This window comes from Tetrao urogallus, assembly GCF_951394365.1.
Source record: "Tetrao urogallus genome assembly, chromosome: 1".
In the NCBI taxonomy this organism is placed as follows: Eukaryota; Metazoa; Chordata; class Aves; order Galliformes; family Phasianidae; genus Tetrao; species Tetrao urogallus.
In genome coordinates this window covers 6,002,951-6,025,292 of record NC_136813.1, presented here as the reverse complement: position 1 = coordinate 6,025,292, position 22,342 = coordinate 6,002,951, and the positions used below count along the sequence as shown (strand labels likewise).

Genomic DNA, 22,342 nt, shown 5'->3' with positions numbered 1-22,342 from the left:
GGCTTGCACTTGTGAGCTATTAAAGACCTCTGGGGAAAACAAGACATTGCACACTTAAAACACTTGGCCAACTGCTGTAGCAACATCAGCCCTGCAAATTAAAGCTAGCTCACACGTACCTACTGGTCTACTCACAACTAAACTGAGATCCAAGAACATATGAAGATTAAGAGTGAAGTCTTAAATACAGCTGCTGCAATGACTTCAAGAGTAACAGGGATGATAAAACATCTAGCAAAGAGTCCTTTTCATACCCCAGATTTCTCTTGTTAAATAAACAAAACTGAAGCATTGGTGTTCACCAAGAACTTCCCAGCACAGTGATAAATAAACCAGGACTGGCACATATGGCTATGGACAGATGCTGAAGCATCAGGGCATCCAAGGATTGTTTGAAAACAGACTGGAACAGAGATTAAAGACTAGAAGAGACACCCCAGATTTCTGCCTATCCTCTTGCTGACTCAACTGATCGTGTGATTCAGTTTATTATTTCATTCCAGTAGAGATTAAGAAATCATATTTTGCTACCACTGCCCCTATTAAGAAGCAGCTCTGCTCAGCACAGCTTTGTAATATGAAGAGTCAAAACAATTTTCAAGTAAAGATTGCTCAAGTTAACGATAAGGATTAATCAGAGGCATTCCATCCAGTAGCAAGCAACTGAACTTGCAATCCAACAAATCCACTTCGTGTACAGCTTCTGCTGTACAATCTGTTCTTTGCTCATTGCAGTAATACTGCCAGCAACTGAATTTAAACAAAGACAAACTAGCATTTGTTCTTCAAAAGAAAATGCTCTTGTCTTCAGCATGAAGCATTTCTAGCCATTTGAAGAAGCTTAATCAGATGTTTTTGTTTCAGACCTTGTAAGAAGGAAGATCAGGCATTCAAAGTTTGTAGTTCAGTGCAGACTGCTACTTCAAATATTTCAGTCTCTAAGCTATTTAAACAAATTTCAAAGCAGCTTTTCAATTATCAACACTGACAGATTCTTTAACTCCTTACACATGATTCAGCTATTTTCTTCATTAAAGATGTAAAGTAACTTCCTACAGTAGTTTTCTAGTGGGGAAAGATGGCTGTACAAGTACTGACTACTTTTAAACAACAGCAAGAAGTAAAAGGATTCTTGCATGATTCTAAAGGAAATAAGCAATCCCCTTTTAGGTTTACGATCCATGAGTCAGCAGCGTGTGCTTGCAGTCCCAAAGGCCAACCTGCTGGGCTGCATCAAAAGAAGGATGGCCAGAAGGATGAGGGAGGTGACTGGCCACCCTGCTCCACTCTGACGAGGACCCATCTGGAGTACTGCATCCAGATCAAGGGCTGCCAATGCAAGAAAGATGTGGAGCTGCTGGAGAAAGTCCAGAGGGCCACAGAAATACCAGAGGGTTGGAGCACCTCTCTCGTAGAGAAAGGCTGAGGGACCTGGGTTTGTCCATGCTGGAGAAGAGAATGTTCCAGGAAAGCCTCCTCGTGGCCTTCCAGTACTTGAAGGGAGCTTAAGAACAGGAAGGAAACTGCCTATTTAAGCGGTCCCATAATGACAGGACAAGGGGAATGACTTCAAACAAAAATAGGGGAGACAGATTAGATTAGGAAAAAAAATTCATAGAGAGGGTAGCATGGCATTGGTACAAGTTGCCCAAAGAAGAAACTGGATATGCTGGAGGTGTTCAAGGCCAGGGGAGATGGGGTCCTGCTGGGTGGCAACCCTGCCCACAGCAGCATGGGATTGGAGCTGGATAGTCTTAAGACTCCTTTCAATCCAAGACATTTTGTGATTCTATGATCAAATCCAAAACAAAATACGCCTCTGGAGAGCCATTTCCTTCTCTTGAACTCACAGAAGCGCTGTGCTCTCTGCTACCATCTCATTTGACAAGTATTTATAGAATGGAGCTCACACCTTTATGCGTACTGTTCCTGCTAGTCAATAGTCAGGATCAGTGCGCAGTACGTACTCTTACACTGTCCCTGCAAGTCCCTGCAGACAAATGTTCCAGATACAACTCAATACTGCAGAACCTGCTTCTTTTCCTTCCAACCTGTCTTCAGGCTCTCCTTCTACTGAAAGTCTACCAGAATATTTCTTACCACTCAACTTTTAAATACCTAGAAATGCAAGACTGAGTTCTGCATTATTAAGACCTCCCCATACAGAATTTGACCTTTCATGAATTATTAAGACCTCCCTATTGAAAATTCAACTTCTCATGAATGAGCGTGTAAGGTTCTTCAGGGGCACGGCATGTGCATTTTTCCAGTTCCAGCTGCCTGGCTAGCCTATCAACAGCTACAAGGCCTGTAAGCTGTTCATCAGAAACTATTCTGCAAACAGAAGATGAAGACACACTACACCGCTTTTTTCCTCCCCAACAGCAACAGGGTATTTTCCTACCCACCTCACACAGAACGTTTCTTCTCACATTCCTAATGAACTCCACACCCAAACAACCTCCTCCAATGTACCCCCTGCAGAAATTGAGATACTCCGGTTGCACCCCAACTCACAGTGAAGCAACAGTATTGAAACATACCTGTTTGAAGAGCTAGGAGTAGAAAAAATATCAATGGCTGGTGTAGTCATTATGCTTCCTGCTGCAGTTGACACAGGAGAAGCTGCGGTTGTTAAAGAGGTATGAGGTTTCTTTGCAAGTTCTTTTAGACGTTGCTCCTGTTGGAAAAGTGAGCTGGCATAAGAAATCCAGAAACAACATTTGTGTGTATCAGTTTGGAAGCAAGTAAAACAAAAGTTAAATATTTATTTTTAATTATTTCCCACAGTAAAGTATGTTTGTTAAACAAGGCAATTACTGGAGACACTGCCGCACAAACCCTTCAGAAACATTACTTCACAAACCCTTCACAAGTTGCACGGCGTATGTACGTATGATTTTACCTCCAGCACTTTGACAACAGCACATACGCTGTACATCTCTGGCTTTTCGCTCTGCTCCTACAAGAGCCTTAATAAAACTATCAATAAGAGCACAGAAAAAGTGTTCTGAGTTAAAGATTTCTGATGCCTACCTTTAAAGCTTTCAAGCGAGCCTGTTCTTCCTCTAATGCAGCTTGTTTTTCCCTTTCATCCACTTTCGTGAGAGACAGGCCAGTGCTTGCAAGGGAAGAAACTGCATTGGAAAGGGTGGTAGCCCTGAAGTAATTGGACGAGAGTAAATCAGGCTGTTAATAGGTGACACGTGACAGCAACATGTGAAGAACACTTTGCCTGTATCCACCCTCCTGCTCAGTCTCCTTTTGAATTCTTTGAAGGACTGGTTATGTCACCACACAACACAAAGCAATGAGCTTTCCTCAGATGTGTTACATGAAGCACAGAACAAAAATACCACGAAGAGATACTATTCACTCTTGTATGCTGAGCTTTGGGTTTCAATCTCTTAATTTTCCCCTTCGAACTCCATCACAGAAATTGATGCCTGAAGTTTTATTTTAGACTAGCAGGAGAAGAGTAAACATGCTGATTGTACTGATTCACAAGGATTTCTGACAACATAAACCCAAATTCAAACTGATGACCAACTTAATAGATTTAGTTAAAAGAACTGTCAGTGCAACCAATATATCACAGAGAAAGGCATCTATCACCAAGCTTAAGAACGTGCAAAAAAGACTAATTCAAATACTTCACTTCTAAAATACAGTAACCTCACCAATGCCAGCAAATCAGAGCAAAAGAACATGTAAAATATGGCTGTGTTATTGTCTGGGCATGCAATAAAGAAATGCTATCTAATTTAGCATGACTTCCCCCTCCATCCCCCAGTACTAAGCTGCTTTTATTTGAACATAATGAAGTTATTTGCCTAGAGGATTTCTCTAGATTGTACTGGTGTTTTAGCAAGCATTTGCAAACCAGTGAATGCCTTAATCTCCAATTACTTTAAGCAACCATTTTTAATTTAAGGACTTCTGGAAACATTTTCTTGCTTCTGACAAAGGATTACAATTGAGATGGAAGAGTCTAAGGACACTGACAGATAAATGCTGCTTATCTTGCAGAAGTCTAATTATTAACAGAAAATGAAGATTTATGGGCAGTAAATTAAAAAAAACTGCTTCTCTTCAGAAGTTCAAGATTAGATGTGAGAAGTTGAACTACTGGATGAGGGATTCTACAGCAAATCTTTGCAGCTCTTCAGATTCTATTTCTGTTGATCTGGAGGAAATTGTCTGAAGTACTCAGCAAGACATGCAACTCCCTCTTCTATTGTTACAAATGCAACCTTCACTTCAACAAAACCTACGCAAACTTTATTTTTATAATCTAATCCCAAAATAATGAATTTAACAGTGGCTTCAATTTATTTTTTTTTTTTTTTTAAATTGTAAAGGATAAGAACATAAGCACCTGCTTGCAGCTGTAGAATCTTTGATTTTCTTTCCTTCTAGAGAAGCTAAGTGTTGCTCCAAAGCATCAAGAAGGCTACTTGGTGCCTATGAAAAGGGAAAAGACAGGAAAAAAAACCCTAAGGTAAAGCATGTCAGTAGTTAAGACTTCCAGAGAATACAGTTGTAAGGACTAGTACAACTCTAAATACTTATGTCACATCTTGGCATCCAATAGATACTTAATTACTTTAAATATAACCTGAGGTTGTCTCATCACTGCTTTGCTCTGTGTAAAATGACTCACAAGTACTGAAATATGTCAAGAGATGTTAAAATTAACAGCTAGGAAACAGCAAACATCAGAGGTAGCCAGTATTTCTAGAGACTAAGGAAATTGTACCTGAAGTCCTTCTCTTTGCGCACATTCTGCAAACCTTCAGAAATGATTTCTATAGGCTTGCAGCCAAAGGAAGCTTGGTAAAAACCGTACCTTTATAACATCATGTAAAAGCTTCATTATGTGAACTTACAAAGACAAATTGTGTTTTCAAGCACGATGGAAATTACATTGTCACAAAACTCAATTAGAGTATGAAATAAGTGGCCCCTAACATTTTACAATAGCATCGTTGGAAATGAAAGCCAGGCTCTGACAGGGGTTGGATTTAATCAAACTCTGAAATAACTTGGTGACAACATACAGAGGAAAGCGTAAGTGAATGCTATAATGCCAAGTCTTTCTGATTATGCAATATCAAAACTGACATGTAATGACAATACATGATAGGTTTATCTACCTGGGAAAGATCTGGTATGTCTCCTCTGTCAATTCCAACTTGCTGTAATAAAACAAATAAGCTTTAGAACCTGTTTGCATTTAGTAAAGGCAGTGATGCTCAAAAAGCAAAGAACATTAAAATGCAGTCAAATAAAAAGCCTAACTCCATACACAGTTTAAATCTCGATAAACTGAATTCTGTAACTGTTGGTTGTAATTAGGATGGTCTTTTGTTTAATGTACACACATTCAAAGTAGGTGCATTGGAGACTTTTTACACACAGCCTGGAAACAAAGCTGAATGAGAATCGAGTATTCCAGAATTGTAAGGCTGGAGACCTTGCCTGTCCCATGAATTACAGGGTAAGTTCTCAGAACTACTGATACAGAGATGTAATTGCTAAAATAGAGCACCTTCAAAGCTATTAGAAGAAGCTTTCCTTAAAAGCTATTGCTGTCCTTCTAAAGCGTACATCAAACAACGGTCTGCAGCAGGATGTACAAACTCTTACAGTAGCAAGATTCATACTCTTACCAACTGAAAGGACAAATGTAAAGCTTTGCAGCTTACCTCCTGAAAAATTAGGAACAGTAAAGAAAAGCAACAGCAGAAGTACGTCAGAAATGAGAGATTGCTTAATTCAACAACACTTCAGAATGCATCAGATGACATAAACATTTTACAAGGTAACTGATTTTTCTGTCTAAGAGTTAAATAACTACAAGAGATAACTAAAACACATTTACTCATCACTGTTTCTTATTTCTTAAACTTATTTCATTTAAAACTTAACAGAATCATGGATTGCAAACTAGAGTATATAGAAAGTAGTAGATTAAAGACTACTACCAACATTAAGAAATGAAGGACATTTTAAAATCCTCTTTTATCTTTTACTTAAGAGGAATGTGCAAATCTACAAGTCCTTTGCAGTCAGGTTTTCCAACACAGTCCTCAAATGATCTAATCACAAGGACAAAGACAGATTTTCAGGAATGAAATTCAGCTGACAGGAAGCAGTATTTGGTTATGAAAAATTCAGCTCTGTCAAACAGAGGATAGAGTTTGGCTGAACATGGTTTACCTCTGCAACTTTGAGGAACTCTGAAATCCGTGTCATTCTAGTGAGGAACTTCTTGTATATATCAAGGCCTTCTTTGCACTGGTTCTTTTTCATATCAAAGTACTTTTCTAAAAGCAGGAAGAGCACACACGTTAAATAAGGAATCACACAGCCTGCAGTGTTCCTGTGCATATTTCAAAGTAGAAGCATACAAAATGAGGCAAACACAAAATGCCTGCAGATTTGTTTTGCCATGTTAACTGCAGAAGTCGCTATGCCTAACTCATACCCAATGACAAAAGCTCCATGAACATGAACTAATGATCATCTGCATGCAGTTCCACCTTACCTGGCAGGTACTAGATCTCCCACATTCATAAGTACCCTGAAGAGGATAGTCAGCTCTAAGAATAGGTTCCCTTTCTTGTGGGGAAAAAAGAGGCAATTTTGTGGTATGACAATCACAAGTCTACTCTATACCAGCAGCCAGCTATCAGGCAAGATGTTGGTATTTTCTATAAGACTGATGCCTTTTTTTTTTATAGCACTGTCTACAACAGTGGCATGCAACAGACTGCAAAATACTGGTGCTGGAAGTGGAGGGTTCCACCCCGCCTTCCTGAAATAGTGCTTTCAGGCTTGTTTCTATATTGAGCTTCAGTCAAAACATGAATGAAAGCAACTGTATGCAAGTTCTTATTACTAAGAGAAAAGAACCAGTCTGTGACTCAAGACTGGAAGTTTGACTACCCTTCATTGGCTAATTCTGGGTTTTACTTCCCATTCTGCAAGCAATGTGACAGCAATCAGATAGCTAGATTCAATCACGGAATTCAACAACAAGCAAGAGAGCGCACTATAGTGAACTGAATTATTCCTAGACAGGCTCCCTTGTATCTCCAGTGCATGCAACTAAAAGAATATGAAGTGGGAAATCAATTCCCCCTAAATACATGATGCTCTCCAGAAACATAAGCCAACAGATCATTACAAACAACCAATACTAAAGCTTCAAAAGCCAAGCAATCAGTAATACTGTGACTGCAAGTTTGTAACTGATGATAACCTACTGCATTTAGAAACAAAATGGGATCATGTTTCTTAAAGAAAAGTCATTGATTGTTTTTGTCAATCAGAATGAGACAAAGAAAGCAGCCTTGCAGAAAAAAAAAATCTCAAATTGACTTTACTTTCAGAAACTTACTGATCCCTGTATATAACACATTGACTTGGGGAAACCTGTAGTATTTCAGTATTTTACAATAACATTATTTCAATTTCTTTTAAAAGAGCAGATATTAGCAATGGTTTGCTGAGCTCCCTCCCCAAAATTAGGCATTGCAGAAAGCAGTTTTATTTACCCAGGAGGTTAATAATCCCTTCGTTATACGCCGCAAACAGTCTAATGGCATCTTTGAAGAGAAGCATGAAGGCAGCATTAATTACACCATTTGTAAGTTCATTGCTATTGACCTAGGAAGATCAGAAAAAAAGTTAATTTGACTGAATCAATCCCTCATTGGAAAACTTAGAGTTGAACTTGAGTACTCTATCCAAAATCATGCTCTCGTCAGCCAGAAACAGAAGATAAGCAGAAGAGTAAATCAACAAAGCATTTCTCAGCAGAAAAACTCCATCCTTTTGGCAACTGCTTTTGTTAACTAATATTAATGTTAACTAATGTAGTGAAAAAGACACAGAAGAAATAATCGACCTTCACATGTACAAACAAGCATTACATAATGCATGTGATTAATAACACTTATTTAAGACAAAGGATTTTCTTGCACTGAGCATCATTTTTTTCCTGCTTTCTTGAGATATAATCTACGAACAAAATGCATTTTGCTCTTCAGGCTCTACACGAAACACAGACACACAGGAACAACACTGAGGCAAGTTCAAGACCTTGAACCTTAGCATATTTTACAGCATTTCTTTTTTTACACATCAAACATATTGCATCTGTTCTACACATTGCTAAACTTACATTGAAGTCAAGAAGTGCATCCATTTGGTTCTGTATAATTGGTACAGTTTTTAGGAGTTTTTCTGTGCTCATTGTTCTCATTACTCCATCAGCCCTGTTGAGCAAAACAAAAGAAAGTTCAAGCGGATTTTGAAGGCAATTACTGAGAAATATAGAAAATAAAGCAGGTCAGTGAAAATACTTAAATTTGTGTGGTCATACAAAGCAGGTATTTGATGTTTAAGAATGCTGTCTAGACAATACAATAACTGCAGTGTTACAAGAGCCACAGTTTTTGAACAAAACATGACTCCGAGACAAATTACTCTGAGGGAATGAAAGTGGTATTTAAGAAATCTCAGTTATGATACATCCAGTAAAAAAAAAAAAAAAAAAAAAAAAGCAAATACAATGAAGGTTTTTTTTCTGAAGTTTGTTTTTATCTATGCTTTTTCTAATCACCTGGTTATTATTTCATGTCAGCCTAGATCATTTTCAACTGAAAGCAAAGAGAAAGAAAAACAAGATACTGTGATTTGAAGCTTTTCCAAAAGAATTACGAAGACTACAAGAGACTTGCTTTTAATGGCAAACTATCAATATCTGGTCATTTATTAATTGACCAGACTAGACTTATTCTGCTAGGCATTTAAAAAATGCATTGAAAGACTATTAAAAATATTTTAAAAAGCAACTACCAAGGAAGAGATTAAAGCACCTCAGTGACAACAAACAACTGCTGTAAGACAAACCAGGCAGCCTTATAGTTCATCTGCATGCATAGAGCAAACCGAATGTTTCCTGGAAGTGCAAGTCTCCAGTGCATCTGCACAGAAAAGGCCATGGCTGCTCTCCAAGCTGGAAGGCAGCAGGGAGCTGGCTGTTTTCAGCTTTGTCCTCCAGCAGTATTCTCCCTCCTGACAGCCAACAGCAACTGCAATAAGCCTCGTGTGACAGGGCACATGTGCAGAGCCCTGACAAAAGCTGAGGTGTGGACCAACAGACTGCTGCCCCAAAGCAGTTCGTGCTGTTCCTGGAAGAACCCCCAGGCACACACTGCTGTAGGCTTAAAAACTGATTCCAAACAAACTGTGCACCTCTGCTGTATCTAGCACATCTACTGCACCTGCAGCCACCAGACCACACACAGACTTGGTGTGTGGGAAAGACTAAGTTTTGTGTCATTGGGATTTCCATCACTGCTGAACGCAAAAAGATTAACAGGAATATGGGGATTATCATTACAGGTTAATACTGCATAGTCTGCTTTAACAATGAGGTGCAAGGGATTTGGATGGTGTTGCAAGGGAGCACTATGCACTCCACTACTGTGGTTAATGCCCAACTTAACAGTTCTAAATTGAGATTCCTGTGGGTGCTAAGGCTTTTAACAACACTAAGTTGCTACACTGTCTGTGAATGATAAAGGATGCTCAAATGTAAAACTGTTTTTAAACTTTAAAAACCACTGTGTACAGAGAATGAACAAGGATAGAAAGATTTTCAGCCATCACCAGTACAGTTTCTCTGGCACTTGCGATGAAGAACATTTCCTAATCAGCAGCACACATGTTACCTGGTTCCTGGTGCTCTGCACTGTGATTTCACACAAAATGTGTACCTGGTCTCAAGAGACTAGTTTCTCTTCATGGCACTCAGTACTGACCAAGTAAAATATTCTGCTCCTTTGTGTGTCCTGGGACACACATAAGTGAGAAAACCAGATGCTGCTAGATAACTTCACTAATATTTTCCTAAGCACACAGCACTGACATGTAACCAAAACTGATGTTTCCCACTTCAATTACAAAAGGATAACAAAAAAAACCTCAAGGTAAGTAAAAAATAAGATCAGTTCTTACCCTCTTTTTACTTTTGTGAAGTCAAAAGCCACCTGTCTGTAGGAAACCGCCTTTTCATTCAGGTACCTGCTATACCGCCTGATAAATGTTGACATGTCATAGCCTAAAAAACAGTTAAAAAGATGTTTCAGAAGCCTATTGCTTATCAGTCATAAATGGCCTGGGTTGAAAAGAACCACAATGATCATCTAGTTTCAACTCCAATGCCGTAGGCAGGGTCACCAGCCCCTAGACCAGGCTGCCCAGAGCCACATCCAGCCTGGCCTTGATTGCCTCCAGGGATGGGGCATCCACTGCCTCCTTGGGCAACCTGTTCCAGTGCATCACCACCCTCTGACTGAAAAACTGCCTCCTAATATCTAACCTAAACTTCCCGTCTCAGCTTAAAACCATTCCCCCTTGTCCTATGACTATACACCCATGTAAACAGCCATTCCCCCTCCTGATAGGCTTATACACTCCCTTCAAGTAACTGCAAGACCACAAGGTCTCCCCAGAGCTGCCTCTTCTCCAAGCTAAACAAGCCCAGTTCCCTCAATTCACTTACTCTCAAAGTGCAAGACACCAAAGGCAGCATCATTCTATTTTTGCCTGGATTTATATGGTTAGCTTGCCTATGTTACCAACAGCAGTGCATGTCATTGCATTCAGCATGTAAATCAATAAAATTATTCAATTTAGCAGACCTTGGGCTGCCACTGAAAAGGCTGCTGTCCCCAGGCAACCACCCAGTATACCTGTTTTAGAACACCCATAGAAAAATTGTAACAAGCTGTACAAAAAGCAATGCAGGAGGAAGAAAAATAGACAGGCAATGACATGCATCATCAGAACTGCACTGAACTGTAGTAGAACTGAATGAAGTTAAACCTTATTACCTACAGAATTAGTCTCAAAGATGAGTAGGACACTGTGAACAATTTTGAAATACATTTGTTTTGTTTGCGTATCTCACTCATACACTGCATGCAACTGCAACACATTGGGATTTAATGATCACAATATACCTTCAAACAGAGAACTGTTTTCAGAAATCAGGAATACCATCTTGGATTTGTGCAACTAAGGAAGTCTTTTTTAGAAAAGATTTCCAAAGCAAATTCCTCCAGCACATAACTTCTATATAGCAGCACTCTAAATTAAGAAAAGCAGTCTGAGCTAAAACACACAATAATTACTTCTCCAGGGCCAAGTTCCATCAAAATTACTGAGTTGTATTTGCCAGCATGCTACTGCACTGCTGCTGCTTAACAAAAACGATACCTTACCTTGCAATCCACTTTTGTCTAGGAAGTTGCTCAAATTAAACAACGTGTTTCTGGACGCCAGATACTGGATAAAGCGCTAAACGAAAAGAACAATTGGAAATTTTACCACACAGACCCCAAACTGGAACTGAGGTAATAACAGAAGCTTCATGGTGCAATGCATGAAATCCAGCCTTTAGGCTTTACCATTTATTTCAAGTATGCAAACTACCACAAAAACTCAGTTAACTGTAATACTAAGCCTGAAAGACTTCATTTAAGCCAGAATGATGTATCAGAAGCTTCTAAAAAAAAAAAAAAAATTCCCCACCAAATATATTAACATGCTCACAATTATTTCACCAGTTTCCTTTTTGAAAGTTTATTTCAATGTCATGTAATTTCACTCAGCACATGGTTAAATACTACTTAGCTTAAGCATCAGAATCAGGTGACATACGTCCACCTGCTTATGGACTAAGCATTAAATAAACATAAGAATCCATAAAAAGCTTTAACATCACAGCACCATGCTTAGCATACCTCAAATTAGTTCAACGTAGTTCTGAACTGTTTCATAAAATGAATGATGTAACATCTTTTAAAAGACCTTTCAGGTTGCTGGCAGCAGATTTAAGTCAGTAGGAAAAATTATTTTGTCTTATGAAGCACTCTCTAGAGCATGGCTACAAATATAAACCAGACGACCATTCACGATAACATTTTGACAGAAGAAAAATAATTCTGATTAATATAATGTGTCCTAAATTATTTTCATTAGCATAAACAGAAAAAAGACTAGAGAAGACTAATGCACTCAGTACTCTGACAAAGGAAATAAATGAAAGGTGGAAGATCAAATGCTTCCCAGTTTTTTATAGAGCACTTTGTGGATTCTTTATGATCTTCTAGATATCTCTAACTCTCCACTGGAATTTCATCCCCAGTCATGAAACTTAATTTCCATATTTACTGTCCAAGTGCTATTTCTAGCTGCAAAATTTCTTTTCAAGAAGCACTCAGCATCGTTACTTTTGCAATATTTTTGGCAAAGTTTATTTGGCAGTTTTATTCTTCACATGGCAATTATTTCAGACAATGGCACCTCAACTTACTGTGAATTGTATTGGCAACAGCATGAAACTTTAGACTCCAAAAGCAAACACAGCAGAATGTCAGAGATTATTTTGGAAAGAGCCAATTAGCCCAGCAATGATGCTTAACGTCAACATGAGAAGTTTGCCCTCTTGTGGCTTACTTAGCTTCAAAGGATAGATTCAGTGCATTTCACCAAGACCAGAAACTCTGCAGCCAATCTGCAAGAGAAACCTCTGAGTGTGCATACATATATACATACCTATGTATTTCACAGAACCACAGAATGGCCAGGGTTGGAAGGGACCTCAAGGATCATGAATCTCCAACCTCCCTGCCATACGCAGGGCCACCAACCTCCACATTCAATACCAGACCAGGCTGCCCAGGGCCCCATCCAACCTGGCCTTGAACACCTCCAGGGACAGGGCATCCACAGCCTCTCTGAGCAGCTGTTCCAGCACCTCACCACTCTCTCTGTAAAGAACTTCCCCCTGACATCCAGCCTAAATCTTCTCTCCCTCAACTTAAAACCATTTCCCCTCGTCCTGCAGTTATCAACCCTTTCAAAGAGTTGATTCCCCTTCTGTTTGTAAGCTCCCTTCAGGTACTGAAAGGCTGCAATGAGGTCACCCCACAGCCTTCTTTTCTCCAGCTCCCTCAGCCTGTCTTTGTAGGGGAGCTGCTCCAGCTCCCTGATCATCTTTGCGGCCCTCCTCTGGACCCTCTCCAACTGCTCTGTCTTTCTTGTACTGGGGGATCCAGACCTGGACACAGTACTCCAGATGGGGCCTCAAGAGCAGAGCAGAATATTATTTGGTCTTCACTACAAAGTAGTGCTTGTAAATTCTTAAAGCTACCCCTTAATTCCCAAGTTCATATACACTATGCTATACTGCTTGCAATACCAACCAATGCTTACAGTGTTTCTCATAAAACCTGATAAGTTATTTTTTTGAGATGTGGGAAATCCAAGCAGCCGCCGTGCTTGGCATTGTGAGAAGTAAGGCCCCACAAGAACTCAAATTGTGAAGCAAAACAAGCTTATTGCTTTTTGTTTTGAATTGGTGTTTTATTCATTTAATTGTGCTACAGTATGCAATGTTACTGGTCTGTCCATGCTCAAAGCCACAGGCACGCATTCTGCCTTTGCTGCAGAAGGCTGAGTGGTGATGGTCACAATCAGTTACCTTGAATTTTCAGTAATTAAAACAACACTGCCAAGGAAAAGGTACCTCCAGCTCTCAACACACAGTTTTGATTCAAGCACTACAAACTTTGAAGTAGAAAAACATAATACTCTGCCCATGTTCATGCAATTTTTGGCAAAAATAATCATAGGATCACAAGGTTGGAAAGGACCTACAAAATCATCTAGTCCAACCATCCTCCCATTATCATTGCTACCACAAGCACTAAACCACATCTCATAGCTCCTCTTCCAGACAATAAATAATTACTGAAAGGATTTAGCTGACATTTATAGAAACTAAGTGCTTTAACCATTCTCAGACATAATATTTTCTGCATTACCTCATTTCCATACACCATTAGATGATGGGTTGTGATGAGAGATTTGAAGACCACCACCCAGCTACTGTTGGTAGTTCTTTCAAACAAACTGTCTGCCAGCTGTGGGATGTTCACATTCATCTCATTTGTGCACTGGATTAAATCTGCAATGCAATAATAAAAATTCTGTAAGTTATAAGAAAGAAAATCAGTGAAATACAAAAAACACTGTGTTAACTTCATAAAGTAATATTTTCTATGAAAACTGAATGTCTTTCCAAGAAAAAAAATATCTGAAAAGCAGTCAACGAGAACCTCATTAACACAAATATGACTCTTCTCACTGCCAAGATCCCAGGTCCTTAATTGTTTCTGCAGTTGCCTTACAAGGTCCTGGAACAGAAGCACCAGAATAATCTATGCTACCTCTGACTAACAACTCCCAGCTTCAAGTTATCTAACTCTTTAAAGAGCAATAGAGTTCTTACTTGTTACTATTTAATGAAGTCTTGCTGGAAGACTGGAATTAATCGTAACACATGAAACCTCCCATTTCTGGCTTTTCAATGGACCAATGAACCCCTCCAGCCAGTGGTTCAACGTGACTAAAACTGAAAGATCACTCAGCCTTGATACAACGTAATCAACACCTCCAGAAGAGCAGCAGAGGAAAAGTTTAAGAATGAGCCTCTAGCTACAGTGCAGAGGCTGACAGATTCATTTACCTAAAACTAAATTGGCTGCAACTAGAAACATGGCTAGAAGCAAAGCAAAACAACCAAGGCTGGGTAGCTGAAACAAAGCTATCCAGTTTTTGTTCTGTATGAATTTCTGGCAAACAAGATCTAGTGAATCCTGAGACGGTTGTTTAAATAAGTAATCCTTTTCATCTCTTAGATCTGGTAGAGCCAAAAATGTGTCATCAGGAGGAGCCCAGCTTATAATGTAGCAAATAATACTAAGGAAAAATCCATTAACTTGGTTTCAAATGCTGATGAAGGAAGTGAAGACTTCAGATCACAATGCTACAGAAACTAAAGCAGAAGCAACTATTTACATTCAACTGTGATACAACACGGCTTGGTAGCACTAAATACTAAGTTTTTATTTCCATCAACAGAAGACAGATGACATTTCACTGTTATTACCACCCCACATATAAAGCAGTTATTTTCCCTCAGACTCAAAGCCTTACCAATGGCCATACTTCAATATGGATCAAGATTGGAGTCCTATCTGTCATCTACTAGGATTTTAAGCAGATCTATGATTCCAGTTAATTCCAAATGCAAACATTTTATCTTTGAAGACAGAAGCTTTCTATTCTGCTACAAATGAATTCTTATGAGTGACTGAAGTCAGGCAGGACTCTCTTCAGACACAAGCAGCAGGTAACATACGCCTACTGTAAACTCCGAACTAGTAGAGTCAGAACGGAAAACGCTGGTATTTACAAGTTTAATAATTAAAGGAAGCAAGCAGGAAATGATTTCCACATTCAAAAATGTGAGATGGAGCGATTAGCCATTCCTTGATCTACAAGTAAAACTGATGACTACAGGCATTCATGACCTCACTTTTAAGGTATGGTTATCTATTATTGGATGATGACTTTAGGTGTTAAGACAAGGTGAGGATATTGCTCAGCAATAGGTATGTTCTGAGCTGGCCATTAAAACCAAGCCCTGAAGCTTCTTGATTCCTGACACCTAAGGAATAACGTAAGAAGTTCTGTGCAAGGCTATCTAAGAGGAATACACATTAAGTGTAAAGGTATGCATCGCAGTACATCAAGTCACACACCACAGCCTAAGAGTGCAATGCAAGTTAGAAAGTGAGAACTTCTATTCCTAAACACAACATTTGCCACATAGTCAATCATAACAAGGTATCATTTAAACCCATTACCTTGAATTGCTAAACAATTACATCTGTTCAAGAAGACATTTTACACTGGTAGAAGTGTTTTTAAAGAAAACAGCTTTCAAATCATGTCTTGATATCTGTCGCTGCGTGTAAAAGAAAACAGCCTTTGTGACAGCAGCTGAAAACCATCCCTCACAGCACTGATGAATGCTTATGTGAAAAGCATGTGAATGAACTTGGTGAGTGGGGGAAGAGGGGAAGGCACATTAGGAAGGAGAAATAGCAGCCAACTGGGAGAAAATGGGCAAGAACAGGGGTAAAAAGACAAGTCTAGCCTTGAGTGGAAGGAAATAAATTTGCAAACGCAAACAAGGGGAAGAGTTGGTACAAAACTCGTATTACCGCAAAATTAGTCCAGCAAAATAAAAAGCCTCTTTCTGTACAAAAGGCAGGTTGAACAGATGTATGGAAGGTTTTATGTGGAAGATGCTTTTTCATCAGCACAGATGCTTAGCAGTCTGGTACATCCTGATACCTTCAAGTGCCTTTATCATTGATGTAACTCTTCCGAAACAAGTCTAAAAGCTTCTTTGAAAGTATTTGCATGAGTAATACTGATTCGGTACAGAAATACTTGTACAGTTAGGCCTCAATTAGATCAGGCATTTTTATGCTAACCATGGCTTAAGAAGCACAGCACAATATAGCAGAAGGGAATACAGCAGCCTGCACCCTACACTGCTGGGCTGGCTTTGCAGGAGCAGCCTCACATACGATGTTGTTCTTCACCTCATCCCATCAATAATGAGAGGCACAAACACAGTGATTTTCAACACTGTACACTTGATACAACCTGATTTCACACCCCTACCCACTACTAGCTCATGCTGCTAGTTACTGGGTGTGGTACGAGCAATACTATACAATAAAACCTGCACTACTTAGGGATAAGGCACTTCCAAAGCTTCAAAGAAAGCAGCAGTAAGTAACAGGAACTTTACCTTAAGCTTGGTGCTGGGTGGGACACTTGCATTGGGGAAAACTTTAAACAGCAACTAATGTACAGCCATATCCATGGGTGGAGGTGGAGACAGCCCAAAGTTCAGCAGGACAGTCAGAGTTGAAGGATGTGGGCTTATTCCATCAGCAGGAGAGAAAACAAAGGGAGGTAGGAGGGAGTACCCACATTACCTTCACTTGGACATGTTTGTGTGGTTTTTAACAGCAGGAGCACGACAAGCAGCAGACAGTGCAGCGAGGGGAATTCTCATAGGAAAAAGGATCTTAAATGAAAGTGGTCAGGCACTGGAAGCCATAAGGAAGCAGATCTTTTCCTGGGTACCCTGGTCAAGAAGGGTCAGATCAGCAGACTCTGAGGTCCCTCACTACCTAAACCAAATAATGACTTAATGCCCTGTGTATGGAAAGAGAATGAGAAAACAGACACTCAGAAGTGACTTACAAAACTATAGTCCAACATGAATGCAAATTTCTAAAGGTTACGAGGCCTTAGATCTGTGAGGTGATACAGTTTGAAGAATTCCATTTCACCTATCCATATTAATTCAAGTGCCAAGTTTCAGCAAAGATCTTGAAATTACACAACTTTCCTATGAAACAGTTCTAGTCTTTTAAATATAAGATATTCAATCTTTTTTTTGTTACATTAACTAAAATCTTCACCGCTAGATTACTTAAGCTAATTCAGTTTTTTAGATTTTATGCCTCTCCCTCTAAAAAGGAAATCTTGGCAGGGAATCACGACAAGTGTCTGGACTACAAACTTTCTAGCAGCACTAAAAGATGTGCCTTACACCTGCACCTAAGCAATCCTATTACTTAAACCTGCTGAAGCTGCCTAGCACAAAGCATGCAGCATCATGCCATAGGTTACGCCAGGAGAGAGAAGGAAGTTATTTGCTCTCTGAACCAAGATATCTACAAACTTTACAACTGTTCATGCTTCATTACAGGACAGAACCAAATGATTCACTGTTTGTGTTTTTTTCCCCTAAAATATTACACAATTGATAGGTATCAGGTCAGAGAAGCATAAAGATGAAAAGTACAAGGCTGAAGATTCACACACAAGAAACAAGAAGCTACCTGCACACACAACTGCTCCTACAGGTTGGTTTCATACAGCACTTTCACCAGGTGTGTAGATGTGGATTAGCAAAACCCTGTATGCAATCACAGGGTTCCCAACCAACTGCAAAGCCAAGGCAGTCGGGCTTGGCAATACAGCAGCAGAGGCATCAGCAACTCATTATCCCAGAGAACAGGTGTGATTACAGCATGTGCTTGTGATCTGACCTGATGCAGAACCCCATCCTGCCCTAGGCATCCCCCCAAGGCAGAATTATAACTAACTCTTTGGTTTTCTCACACAGAGAACCCATCCGTATGAATTTATTTGGGGAATCTTACCTCCATTAATTTATCAATTAAAATTTGCCTTGAAAACAGACTTTGCTAACTCAGACCATCATCTGCAGAAACCTGTTGAGTAGACTGAATGCAAGTCAAAATTACAAACTCAACCACTGTGCGTACATAAAGATGTACCTCTCATTTTTAACATTTCTACCTAAAATACCAACCTGGAAATATTTCCAAGAATTGGATCTTCCAGGCCAGAAACTGAGCCCTTCAAAGTAGGTCAAGAAACCGTGACAAATTCTTACTTTCGTAACCACTGCTTTTTCATCTATTATTACACCGAAGATGCTATGTGGACTAAGCACATAGTTATATTCTCCAATGTGCTTTGCATCTTACCATAGCCATCCCATATGCAGCTAACTGAAATACTGATCAATCAACATTAGTATGCACACAGTGCCAAGAGTTTTAACTGCATTCTTCAGTTAAGAAAAGACTAAGTGGGAGAAGAAGGTAAATTGCATCCTATGAAACAAAACAGAATCTACACTTACATATCCTAAGACAGATAAAATTCATTCAGTCCCTAAAATAAGCTTTGGTCAAACACAAAGAAGCTTGCAAGTGCCCTATTACTTTGATCAATAGTTACTTGCCAACTCGCATCTGTGGTTCATTGAATAGGAATTCATGTTTGCTAAGACAACTGGAAAACCAGTGTCTACTCTGGTCCAAACACAGCAACCAAACTCATCCAGCCCAAACTGCTCCAAAGCAGCATTTTTAACACTTTATGGGGAAGTCACTTTGTAAGCAACATCAAAATGAGCAACGGCATTTCCAGATTGCAGTGAAGGAGCTCATTATTCCACTGCTAACGAAAGGGAAAATACAGCAATATTCTTCCAGATTGCGTAAATTTCATCTGAAGTAGGACCAAAATATTTCAGAGTGAGAGCATTTTGATCTTAATGAGTAATGTAGACAGTGCAGTTTTATGAAGATTACTGGAAAACATGTAGGAAACAGGTACTGCAGTCCTTGAGAGCAGCTCACGTTGAGACCACAATTAGGAAAAAATACAGGTAACAGGTCCTGCTAGGTATTCAAGTGGTTTGCATTGGAGGAACGAGCCCAACACATTTATTTTTTTAAAAGCCTGCTACAAAATACAGCTCTGAAAGAGTTCCACAGAACAAGCAGTTCAGCTGACCATTGTTCCCATTCAAAGGATCTAATTTTCCCCACAGAGTCCATTCCGTATGTGAAAGCAGCAATGCTTGGCAGCTGCATTTTCTTTCCTCCCCATTGCAGGTACCACTGCTGTGAGATCTCAGTGTTCCTCAATGCAGCTCACTGTAGTTCAGGCTGTGTCTGTCAGCCACCCGTCACAGAAACCGGGCTCACAAACACAGCATCACAATTACAATATAAAGTATGGCAATGGGCACCTTAACAATAAAAAAATGCCTTTCTGTGTGTTTTAACTCCAGAAACTACCATCCACAAGGAGTACAAAGCATGATTAAAGACAGGCAAGGATACCTACATCACATGAAACACCTCATTCCTCTCCAGCTACCAAAAAAGCAACACAGGAAAGACACAGGTGATGGTGTATGCCCCATTAGCACCTGTGCTTATATATTCATACATGCATCTACTTTCTTCAGGCCCAACAGAAGACTCTCATTTTTTCTCATCTATTTTGTGATCTTCTATAGGCACACTTACACAGCTAAGTCCTGTTTTCTGATTTATTGATAGTTTAAGCACCACCCTGGTAGTCAAATACCTCACTGGAGTCATTACCTCCAAGCAGATGTACACACTACACACCTGTACTTCACAACAAGGGCATTGTCAAAGTTTGAAGGTCATTCTGAACAGACTACATACTTCCCAGACTTCACATGCTTCTTTACTGCAGAGAAACTCAGTGACCAAACAAGGGAACACTACAATGAACAAGCATGCTATCACACATTAAAACTTGCACTAAGAATTCTTAATTCCCTACACTTCCAAAAGAGTTAAATATATATATATATTCTAAAATGGAAACTAGCAGAAGTTGCAGTACACCAGGAATAGAAAAGTGGCATTATGCAGCAAAATATGAAGGTGTCAGGAAGTTTTCATTGGCCTCAACACTGCAACTTGTCTTACCAGCAGGAAAGGCAATTAGAATTTGAATACACATTGATAGATCCAAGGAACAAGCCAGCTATACTTCAGTTCAAGTTTACCTAACTCATAAATTTATACCCAAAGCCAAAACACATGGTGAAGCCATATATGCCTTTAAAAAAAAAAAAAAAAAAAAAAAAAAAGGAAGTATCATTTCACCTTCAACTCACTTCTTATAAAGTTATATCAGAAATCCAATAGAGCACAACCCATTCAGTGTGTGGCTTGGCTTTCTGACTCTGCAGAGATAACACACTGCTGGCTGACAATCTATTTGTGGCTAATCATTAATGATGGACTACGGGACAACGCTGATACGAAAATAATTCTCTGCATGAGTGTCCACTTGTTTATGATCAGTCCTTTTCCCCTTTCACCTCCAGCTGTACAAATGGATGTTAGTTCAGCTCTGAACTTAAGATTGCAAAGGCTATGAATTAAAGACTTCCCCCTTGTACTCTGAGTGCTCTCTCCATGAGATAGAATCATCTTTTCCAATCTCAATGATTCCAAGATCATCAAGTCCAACCATCAACTAATCCCTACCATGCCCACTAACCACATCCTTCAGCGCCATTCCTCCATGTTCCTTCAGCACCCCTACCGACAGAGACTCCAGCATCTCCATGGGCAGCCTGTGCCAATACTTTCCCATTCTTTCTGAGATTTTTTCCTAATATCCAACCTGAACCTCCCCTGGCATAACTTAAAGTCATTACCTCTCATCCTGAGCATTCATTCAAGACAAAACATTCAAAGCTAAAACAATTCTATTGTATCACAGCTGTGAATGTGATACGCAGTAGGGAAAAAATCTGGCATTTTTACTTAGCCCAACAGTTGAAACAGCAGAGCACAAACTGATGGTGCCCACAGGATATGCGTTCAATTGCTTTCACTATGTGTCTTGATCTTCGTTCTTCTAACTCCCAAGCTATAATCCTTGCTCCTGTGTTAAGGTCTCATCTTCTTACAGTAATACTTCTCACTCTAAGCAAATATTTCATCTCAGAAACAGAAAAAGAGATTTGAAAAGTTCCATCATTTGGTCAGCAATGTTCAATATAAACATCTATTAAATGCTCTCAGAGCTAGCGCATGACCAAGGGCTGGATGAAAGTTTAGCAGATGCAATTCCTTCCCATAAGACACCACACAACACTGCAGCAGCTAATCGTGCCAACTTTCTATGAATTTTGCAAGAGAAATCAGAACATTGAAAGTCAGCAACTCTGCCTCTAACTGGTCTTTAATCTGAAATGATTGGATTTACACTGCTAGGAAGTTTGTCACTGGACAAAAAAAAAGAGCATTTCCTTTGATTGTACTAAGAACACAGCTGAAGTGCTAATGGTGTTCTAAAATTCAATTTACTTTCACTAATTCTGAACAATTTTTCTGTGCTTAGGATTAACACTCCATAGGTCACCTCTGAGCAGCCAACAGGATCTCTGTACCAACATCAATTTTAAACCCCGCTATCACACCCTCCTCCTAGCAGAGTAAAAACCAACCAACAACGTAGCATTTGGCAGCAGATCTGGAATGAAATAGAAACTGAATTTAGTCACAGACTGTAGCAGCAGCAAGGCTTTCCATAAGTCAGTGGTTGTCATTTCCTGACCTAAGAGATACCTTTTAACCTGAATACTTTGCATGAAGGGTAACATACAAGTCCAGAACTACTTTATTCAGCACCTGCTGACAACAACCTCTATTCTAGATTATGAACACCATCCCCCCAATTCTGACATATTTCTATATCTCTTAATATTAATTCTCAGTTTATGCAGTTGCAAGACAGTATTTTCCAAAAATTAAGACACAAAATGAACAAAGAACTCAAAAAGGCTCCACTGATAAATGCATACCAGTGCCAGCAGGAAAATTCACACAAAACACCTAGAAAACATTTCAACAGCATTTAACACATACTATTCTTCAGCACTTGAGCATCAGAGGATTGAATTGTGCCATGAAAGGATTTTGGACATTTACACAAGACAGAGGAAATC

At 39.5% G+C, this 22,342-nt stretch overlaps 1 protein-coding gene across 5 annotated transcripts in view; it reads right to left on the bottom strand.

The window, feature by feature from the left end:
* The window catches only part of PICALM (phosphatidylinositol binding clathrin assembly protein), a gene marked incomplete at both ends in the record, with an annotated part of 61,131 nt that overhangs the window by 20,723 nt on the left and 18,066 nt on the right, over positions 1–22,342 (bottom strand). For all 5 annotated transcript variants that reach the window (XM_079543846.1, XM_079543847.1, XM_079543848.1 and 2 more), the window contains 10 exons: positions 2,544–2,680; positions 3,037–3,160; positions 4,379–4,464; positions 5,157–5,198; positions 6,223–6,329; positions 7,563–7,674; positions 8,192–8,285; positions 10,033–10,135; positions 11,301–11,376; positions 13,908–14,050. In XM_079543846.1, coding sequence (XP_079399972.1) covers positions 2,544–2,680; positions 3,037–3,160; positions 4,379–4,464; positions 5,157–5,198; positions 6,223–6,329; positions 7,563–7,674; positions 8,192–8,285; positions 10,033–10,135; positions 11,301–11,376; positions 13,908–14,050 — 1,024 coding nt within the window. The remainder of the gene's footprint in view (positions 1–2,543; positions 2,681–3,036; positions 3,161–4,378; positions 4,465–5,156; positions 5,199–6,222; positions 6,330–7,562; positions 7,675–8,191; positions 8,286–10,032; positions 10,136–11,300; positions 11,377–13,907; positions 14,051–22,342) is intronic.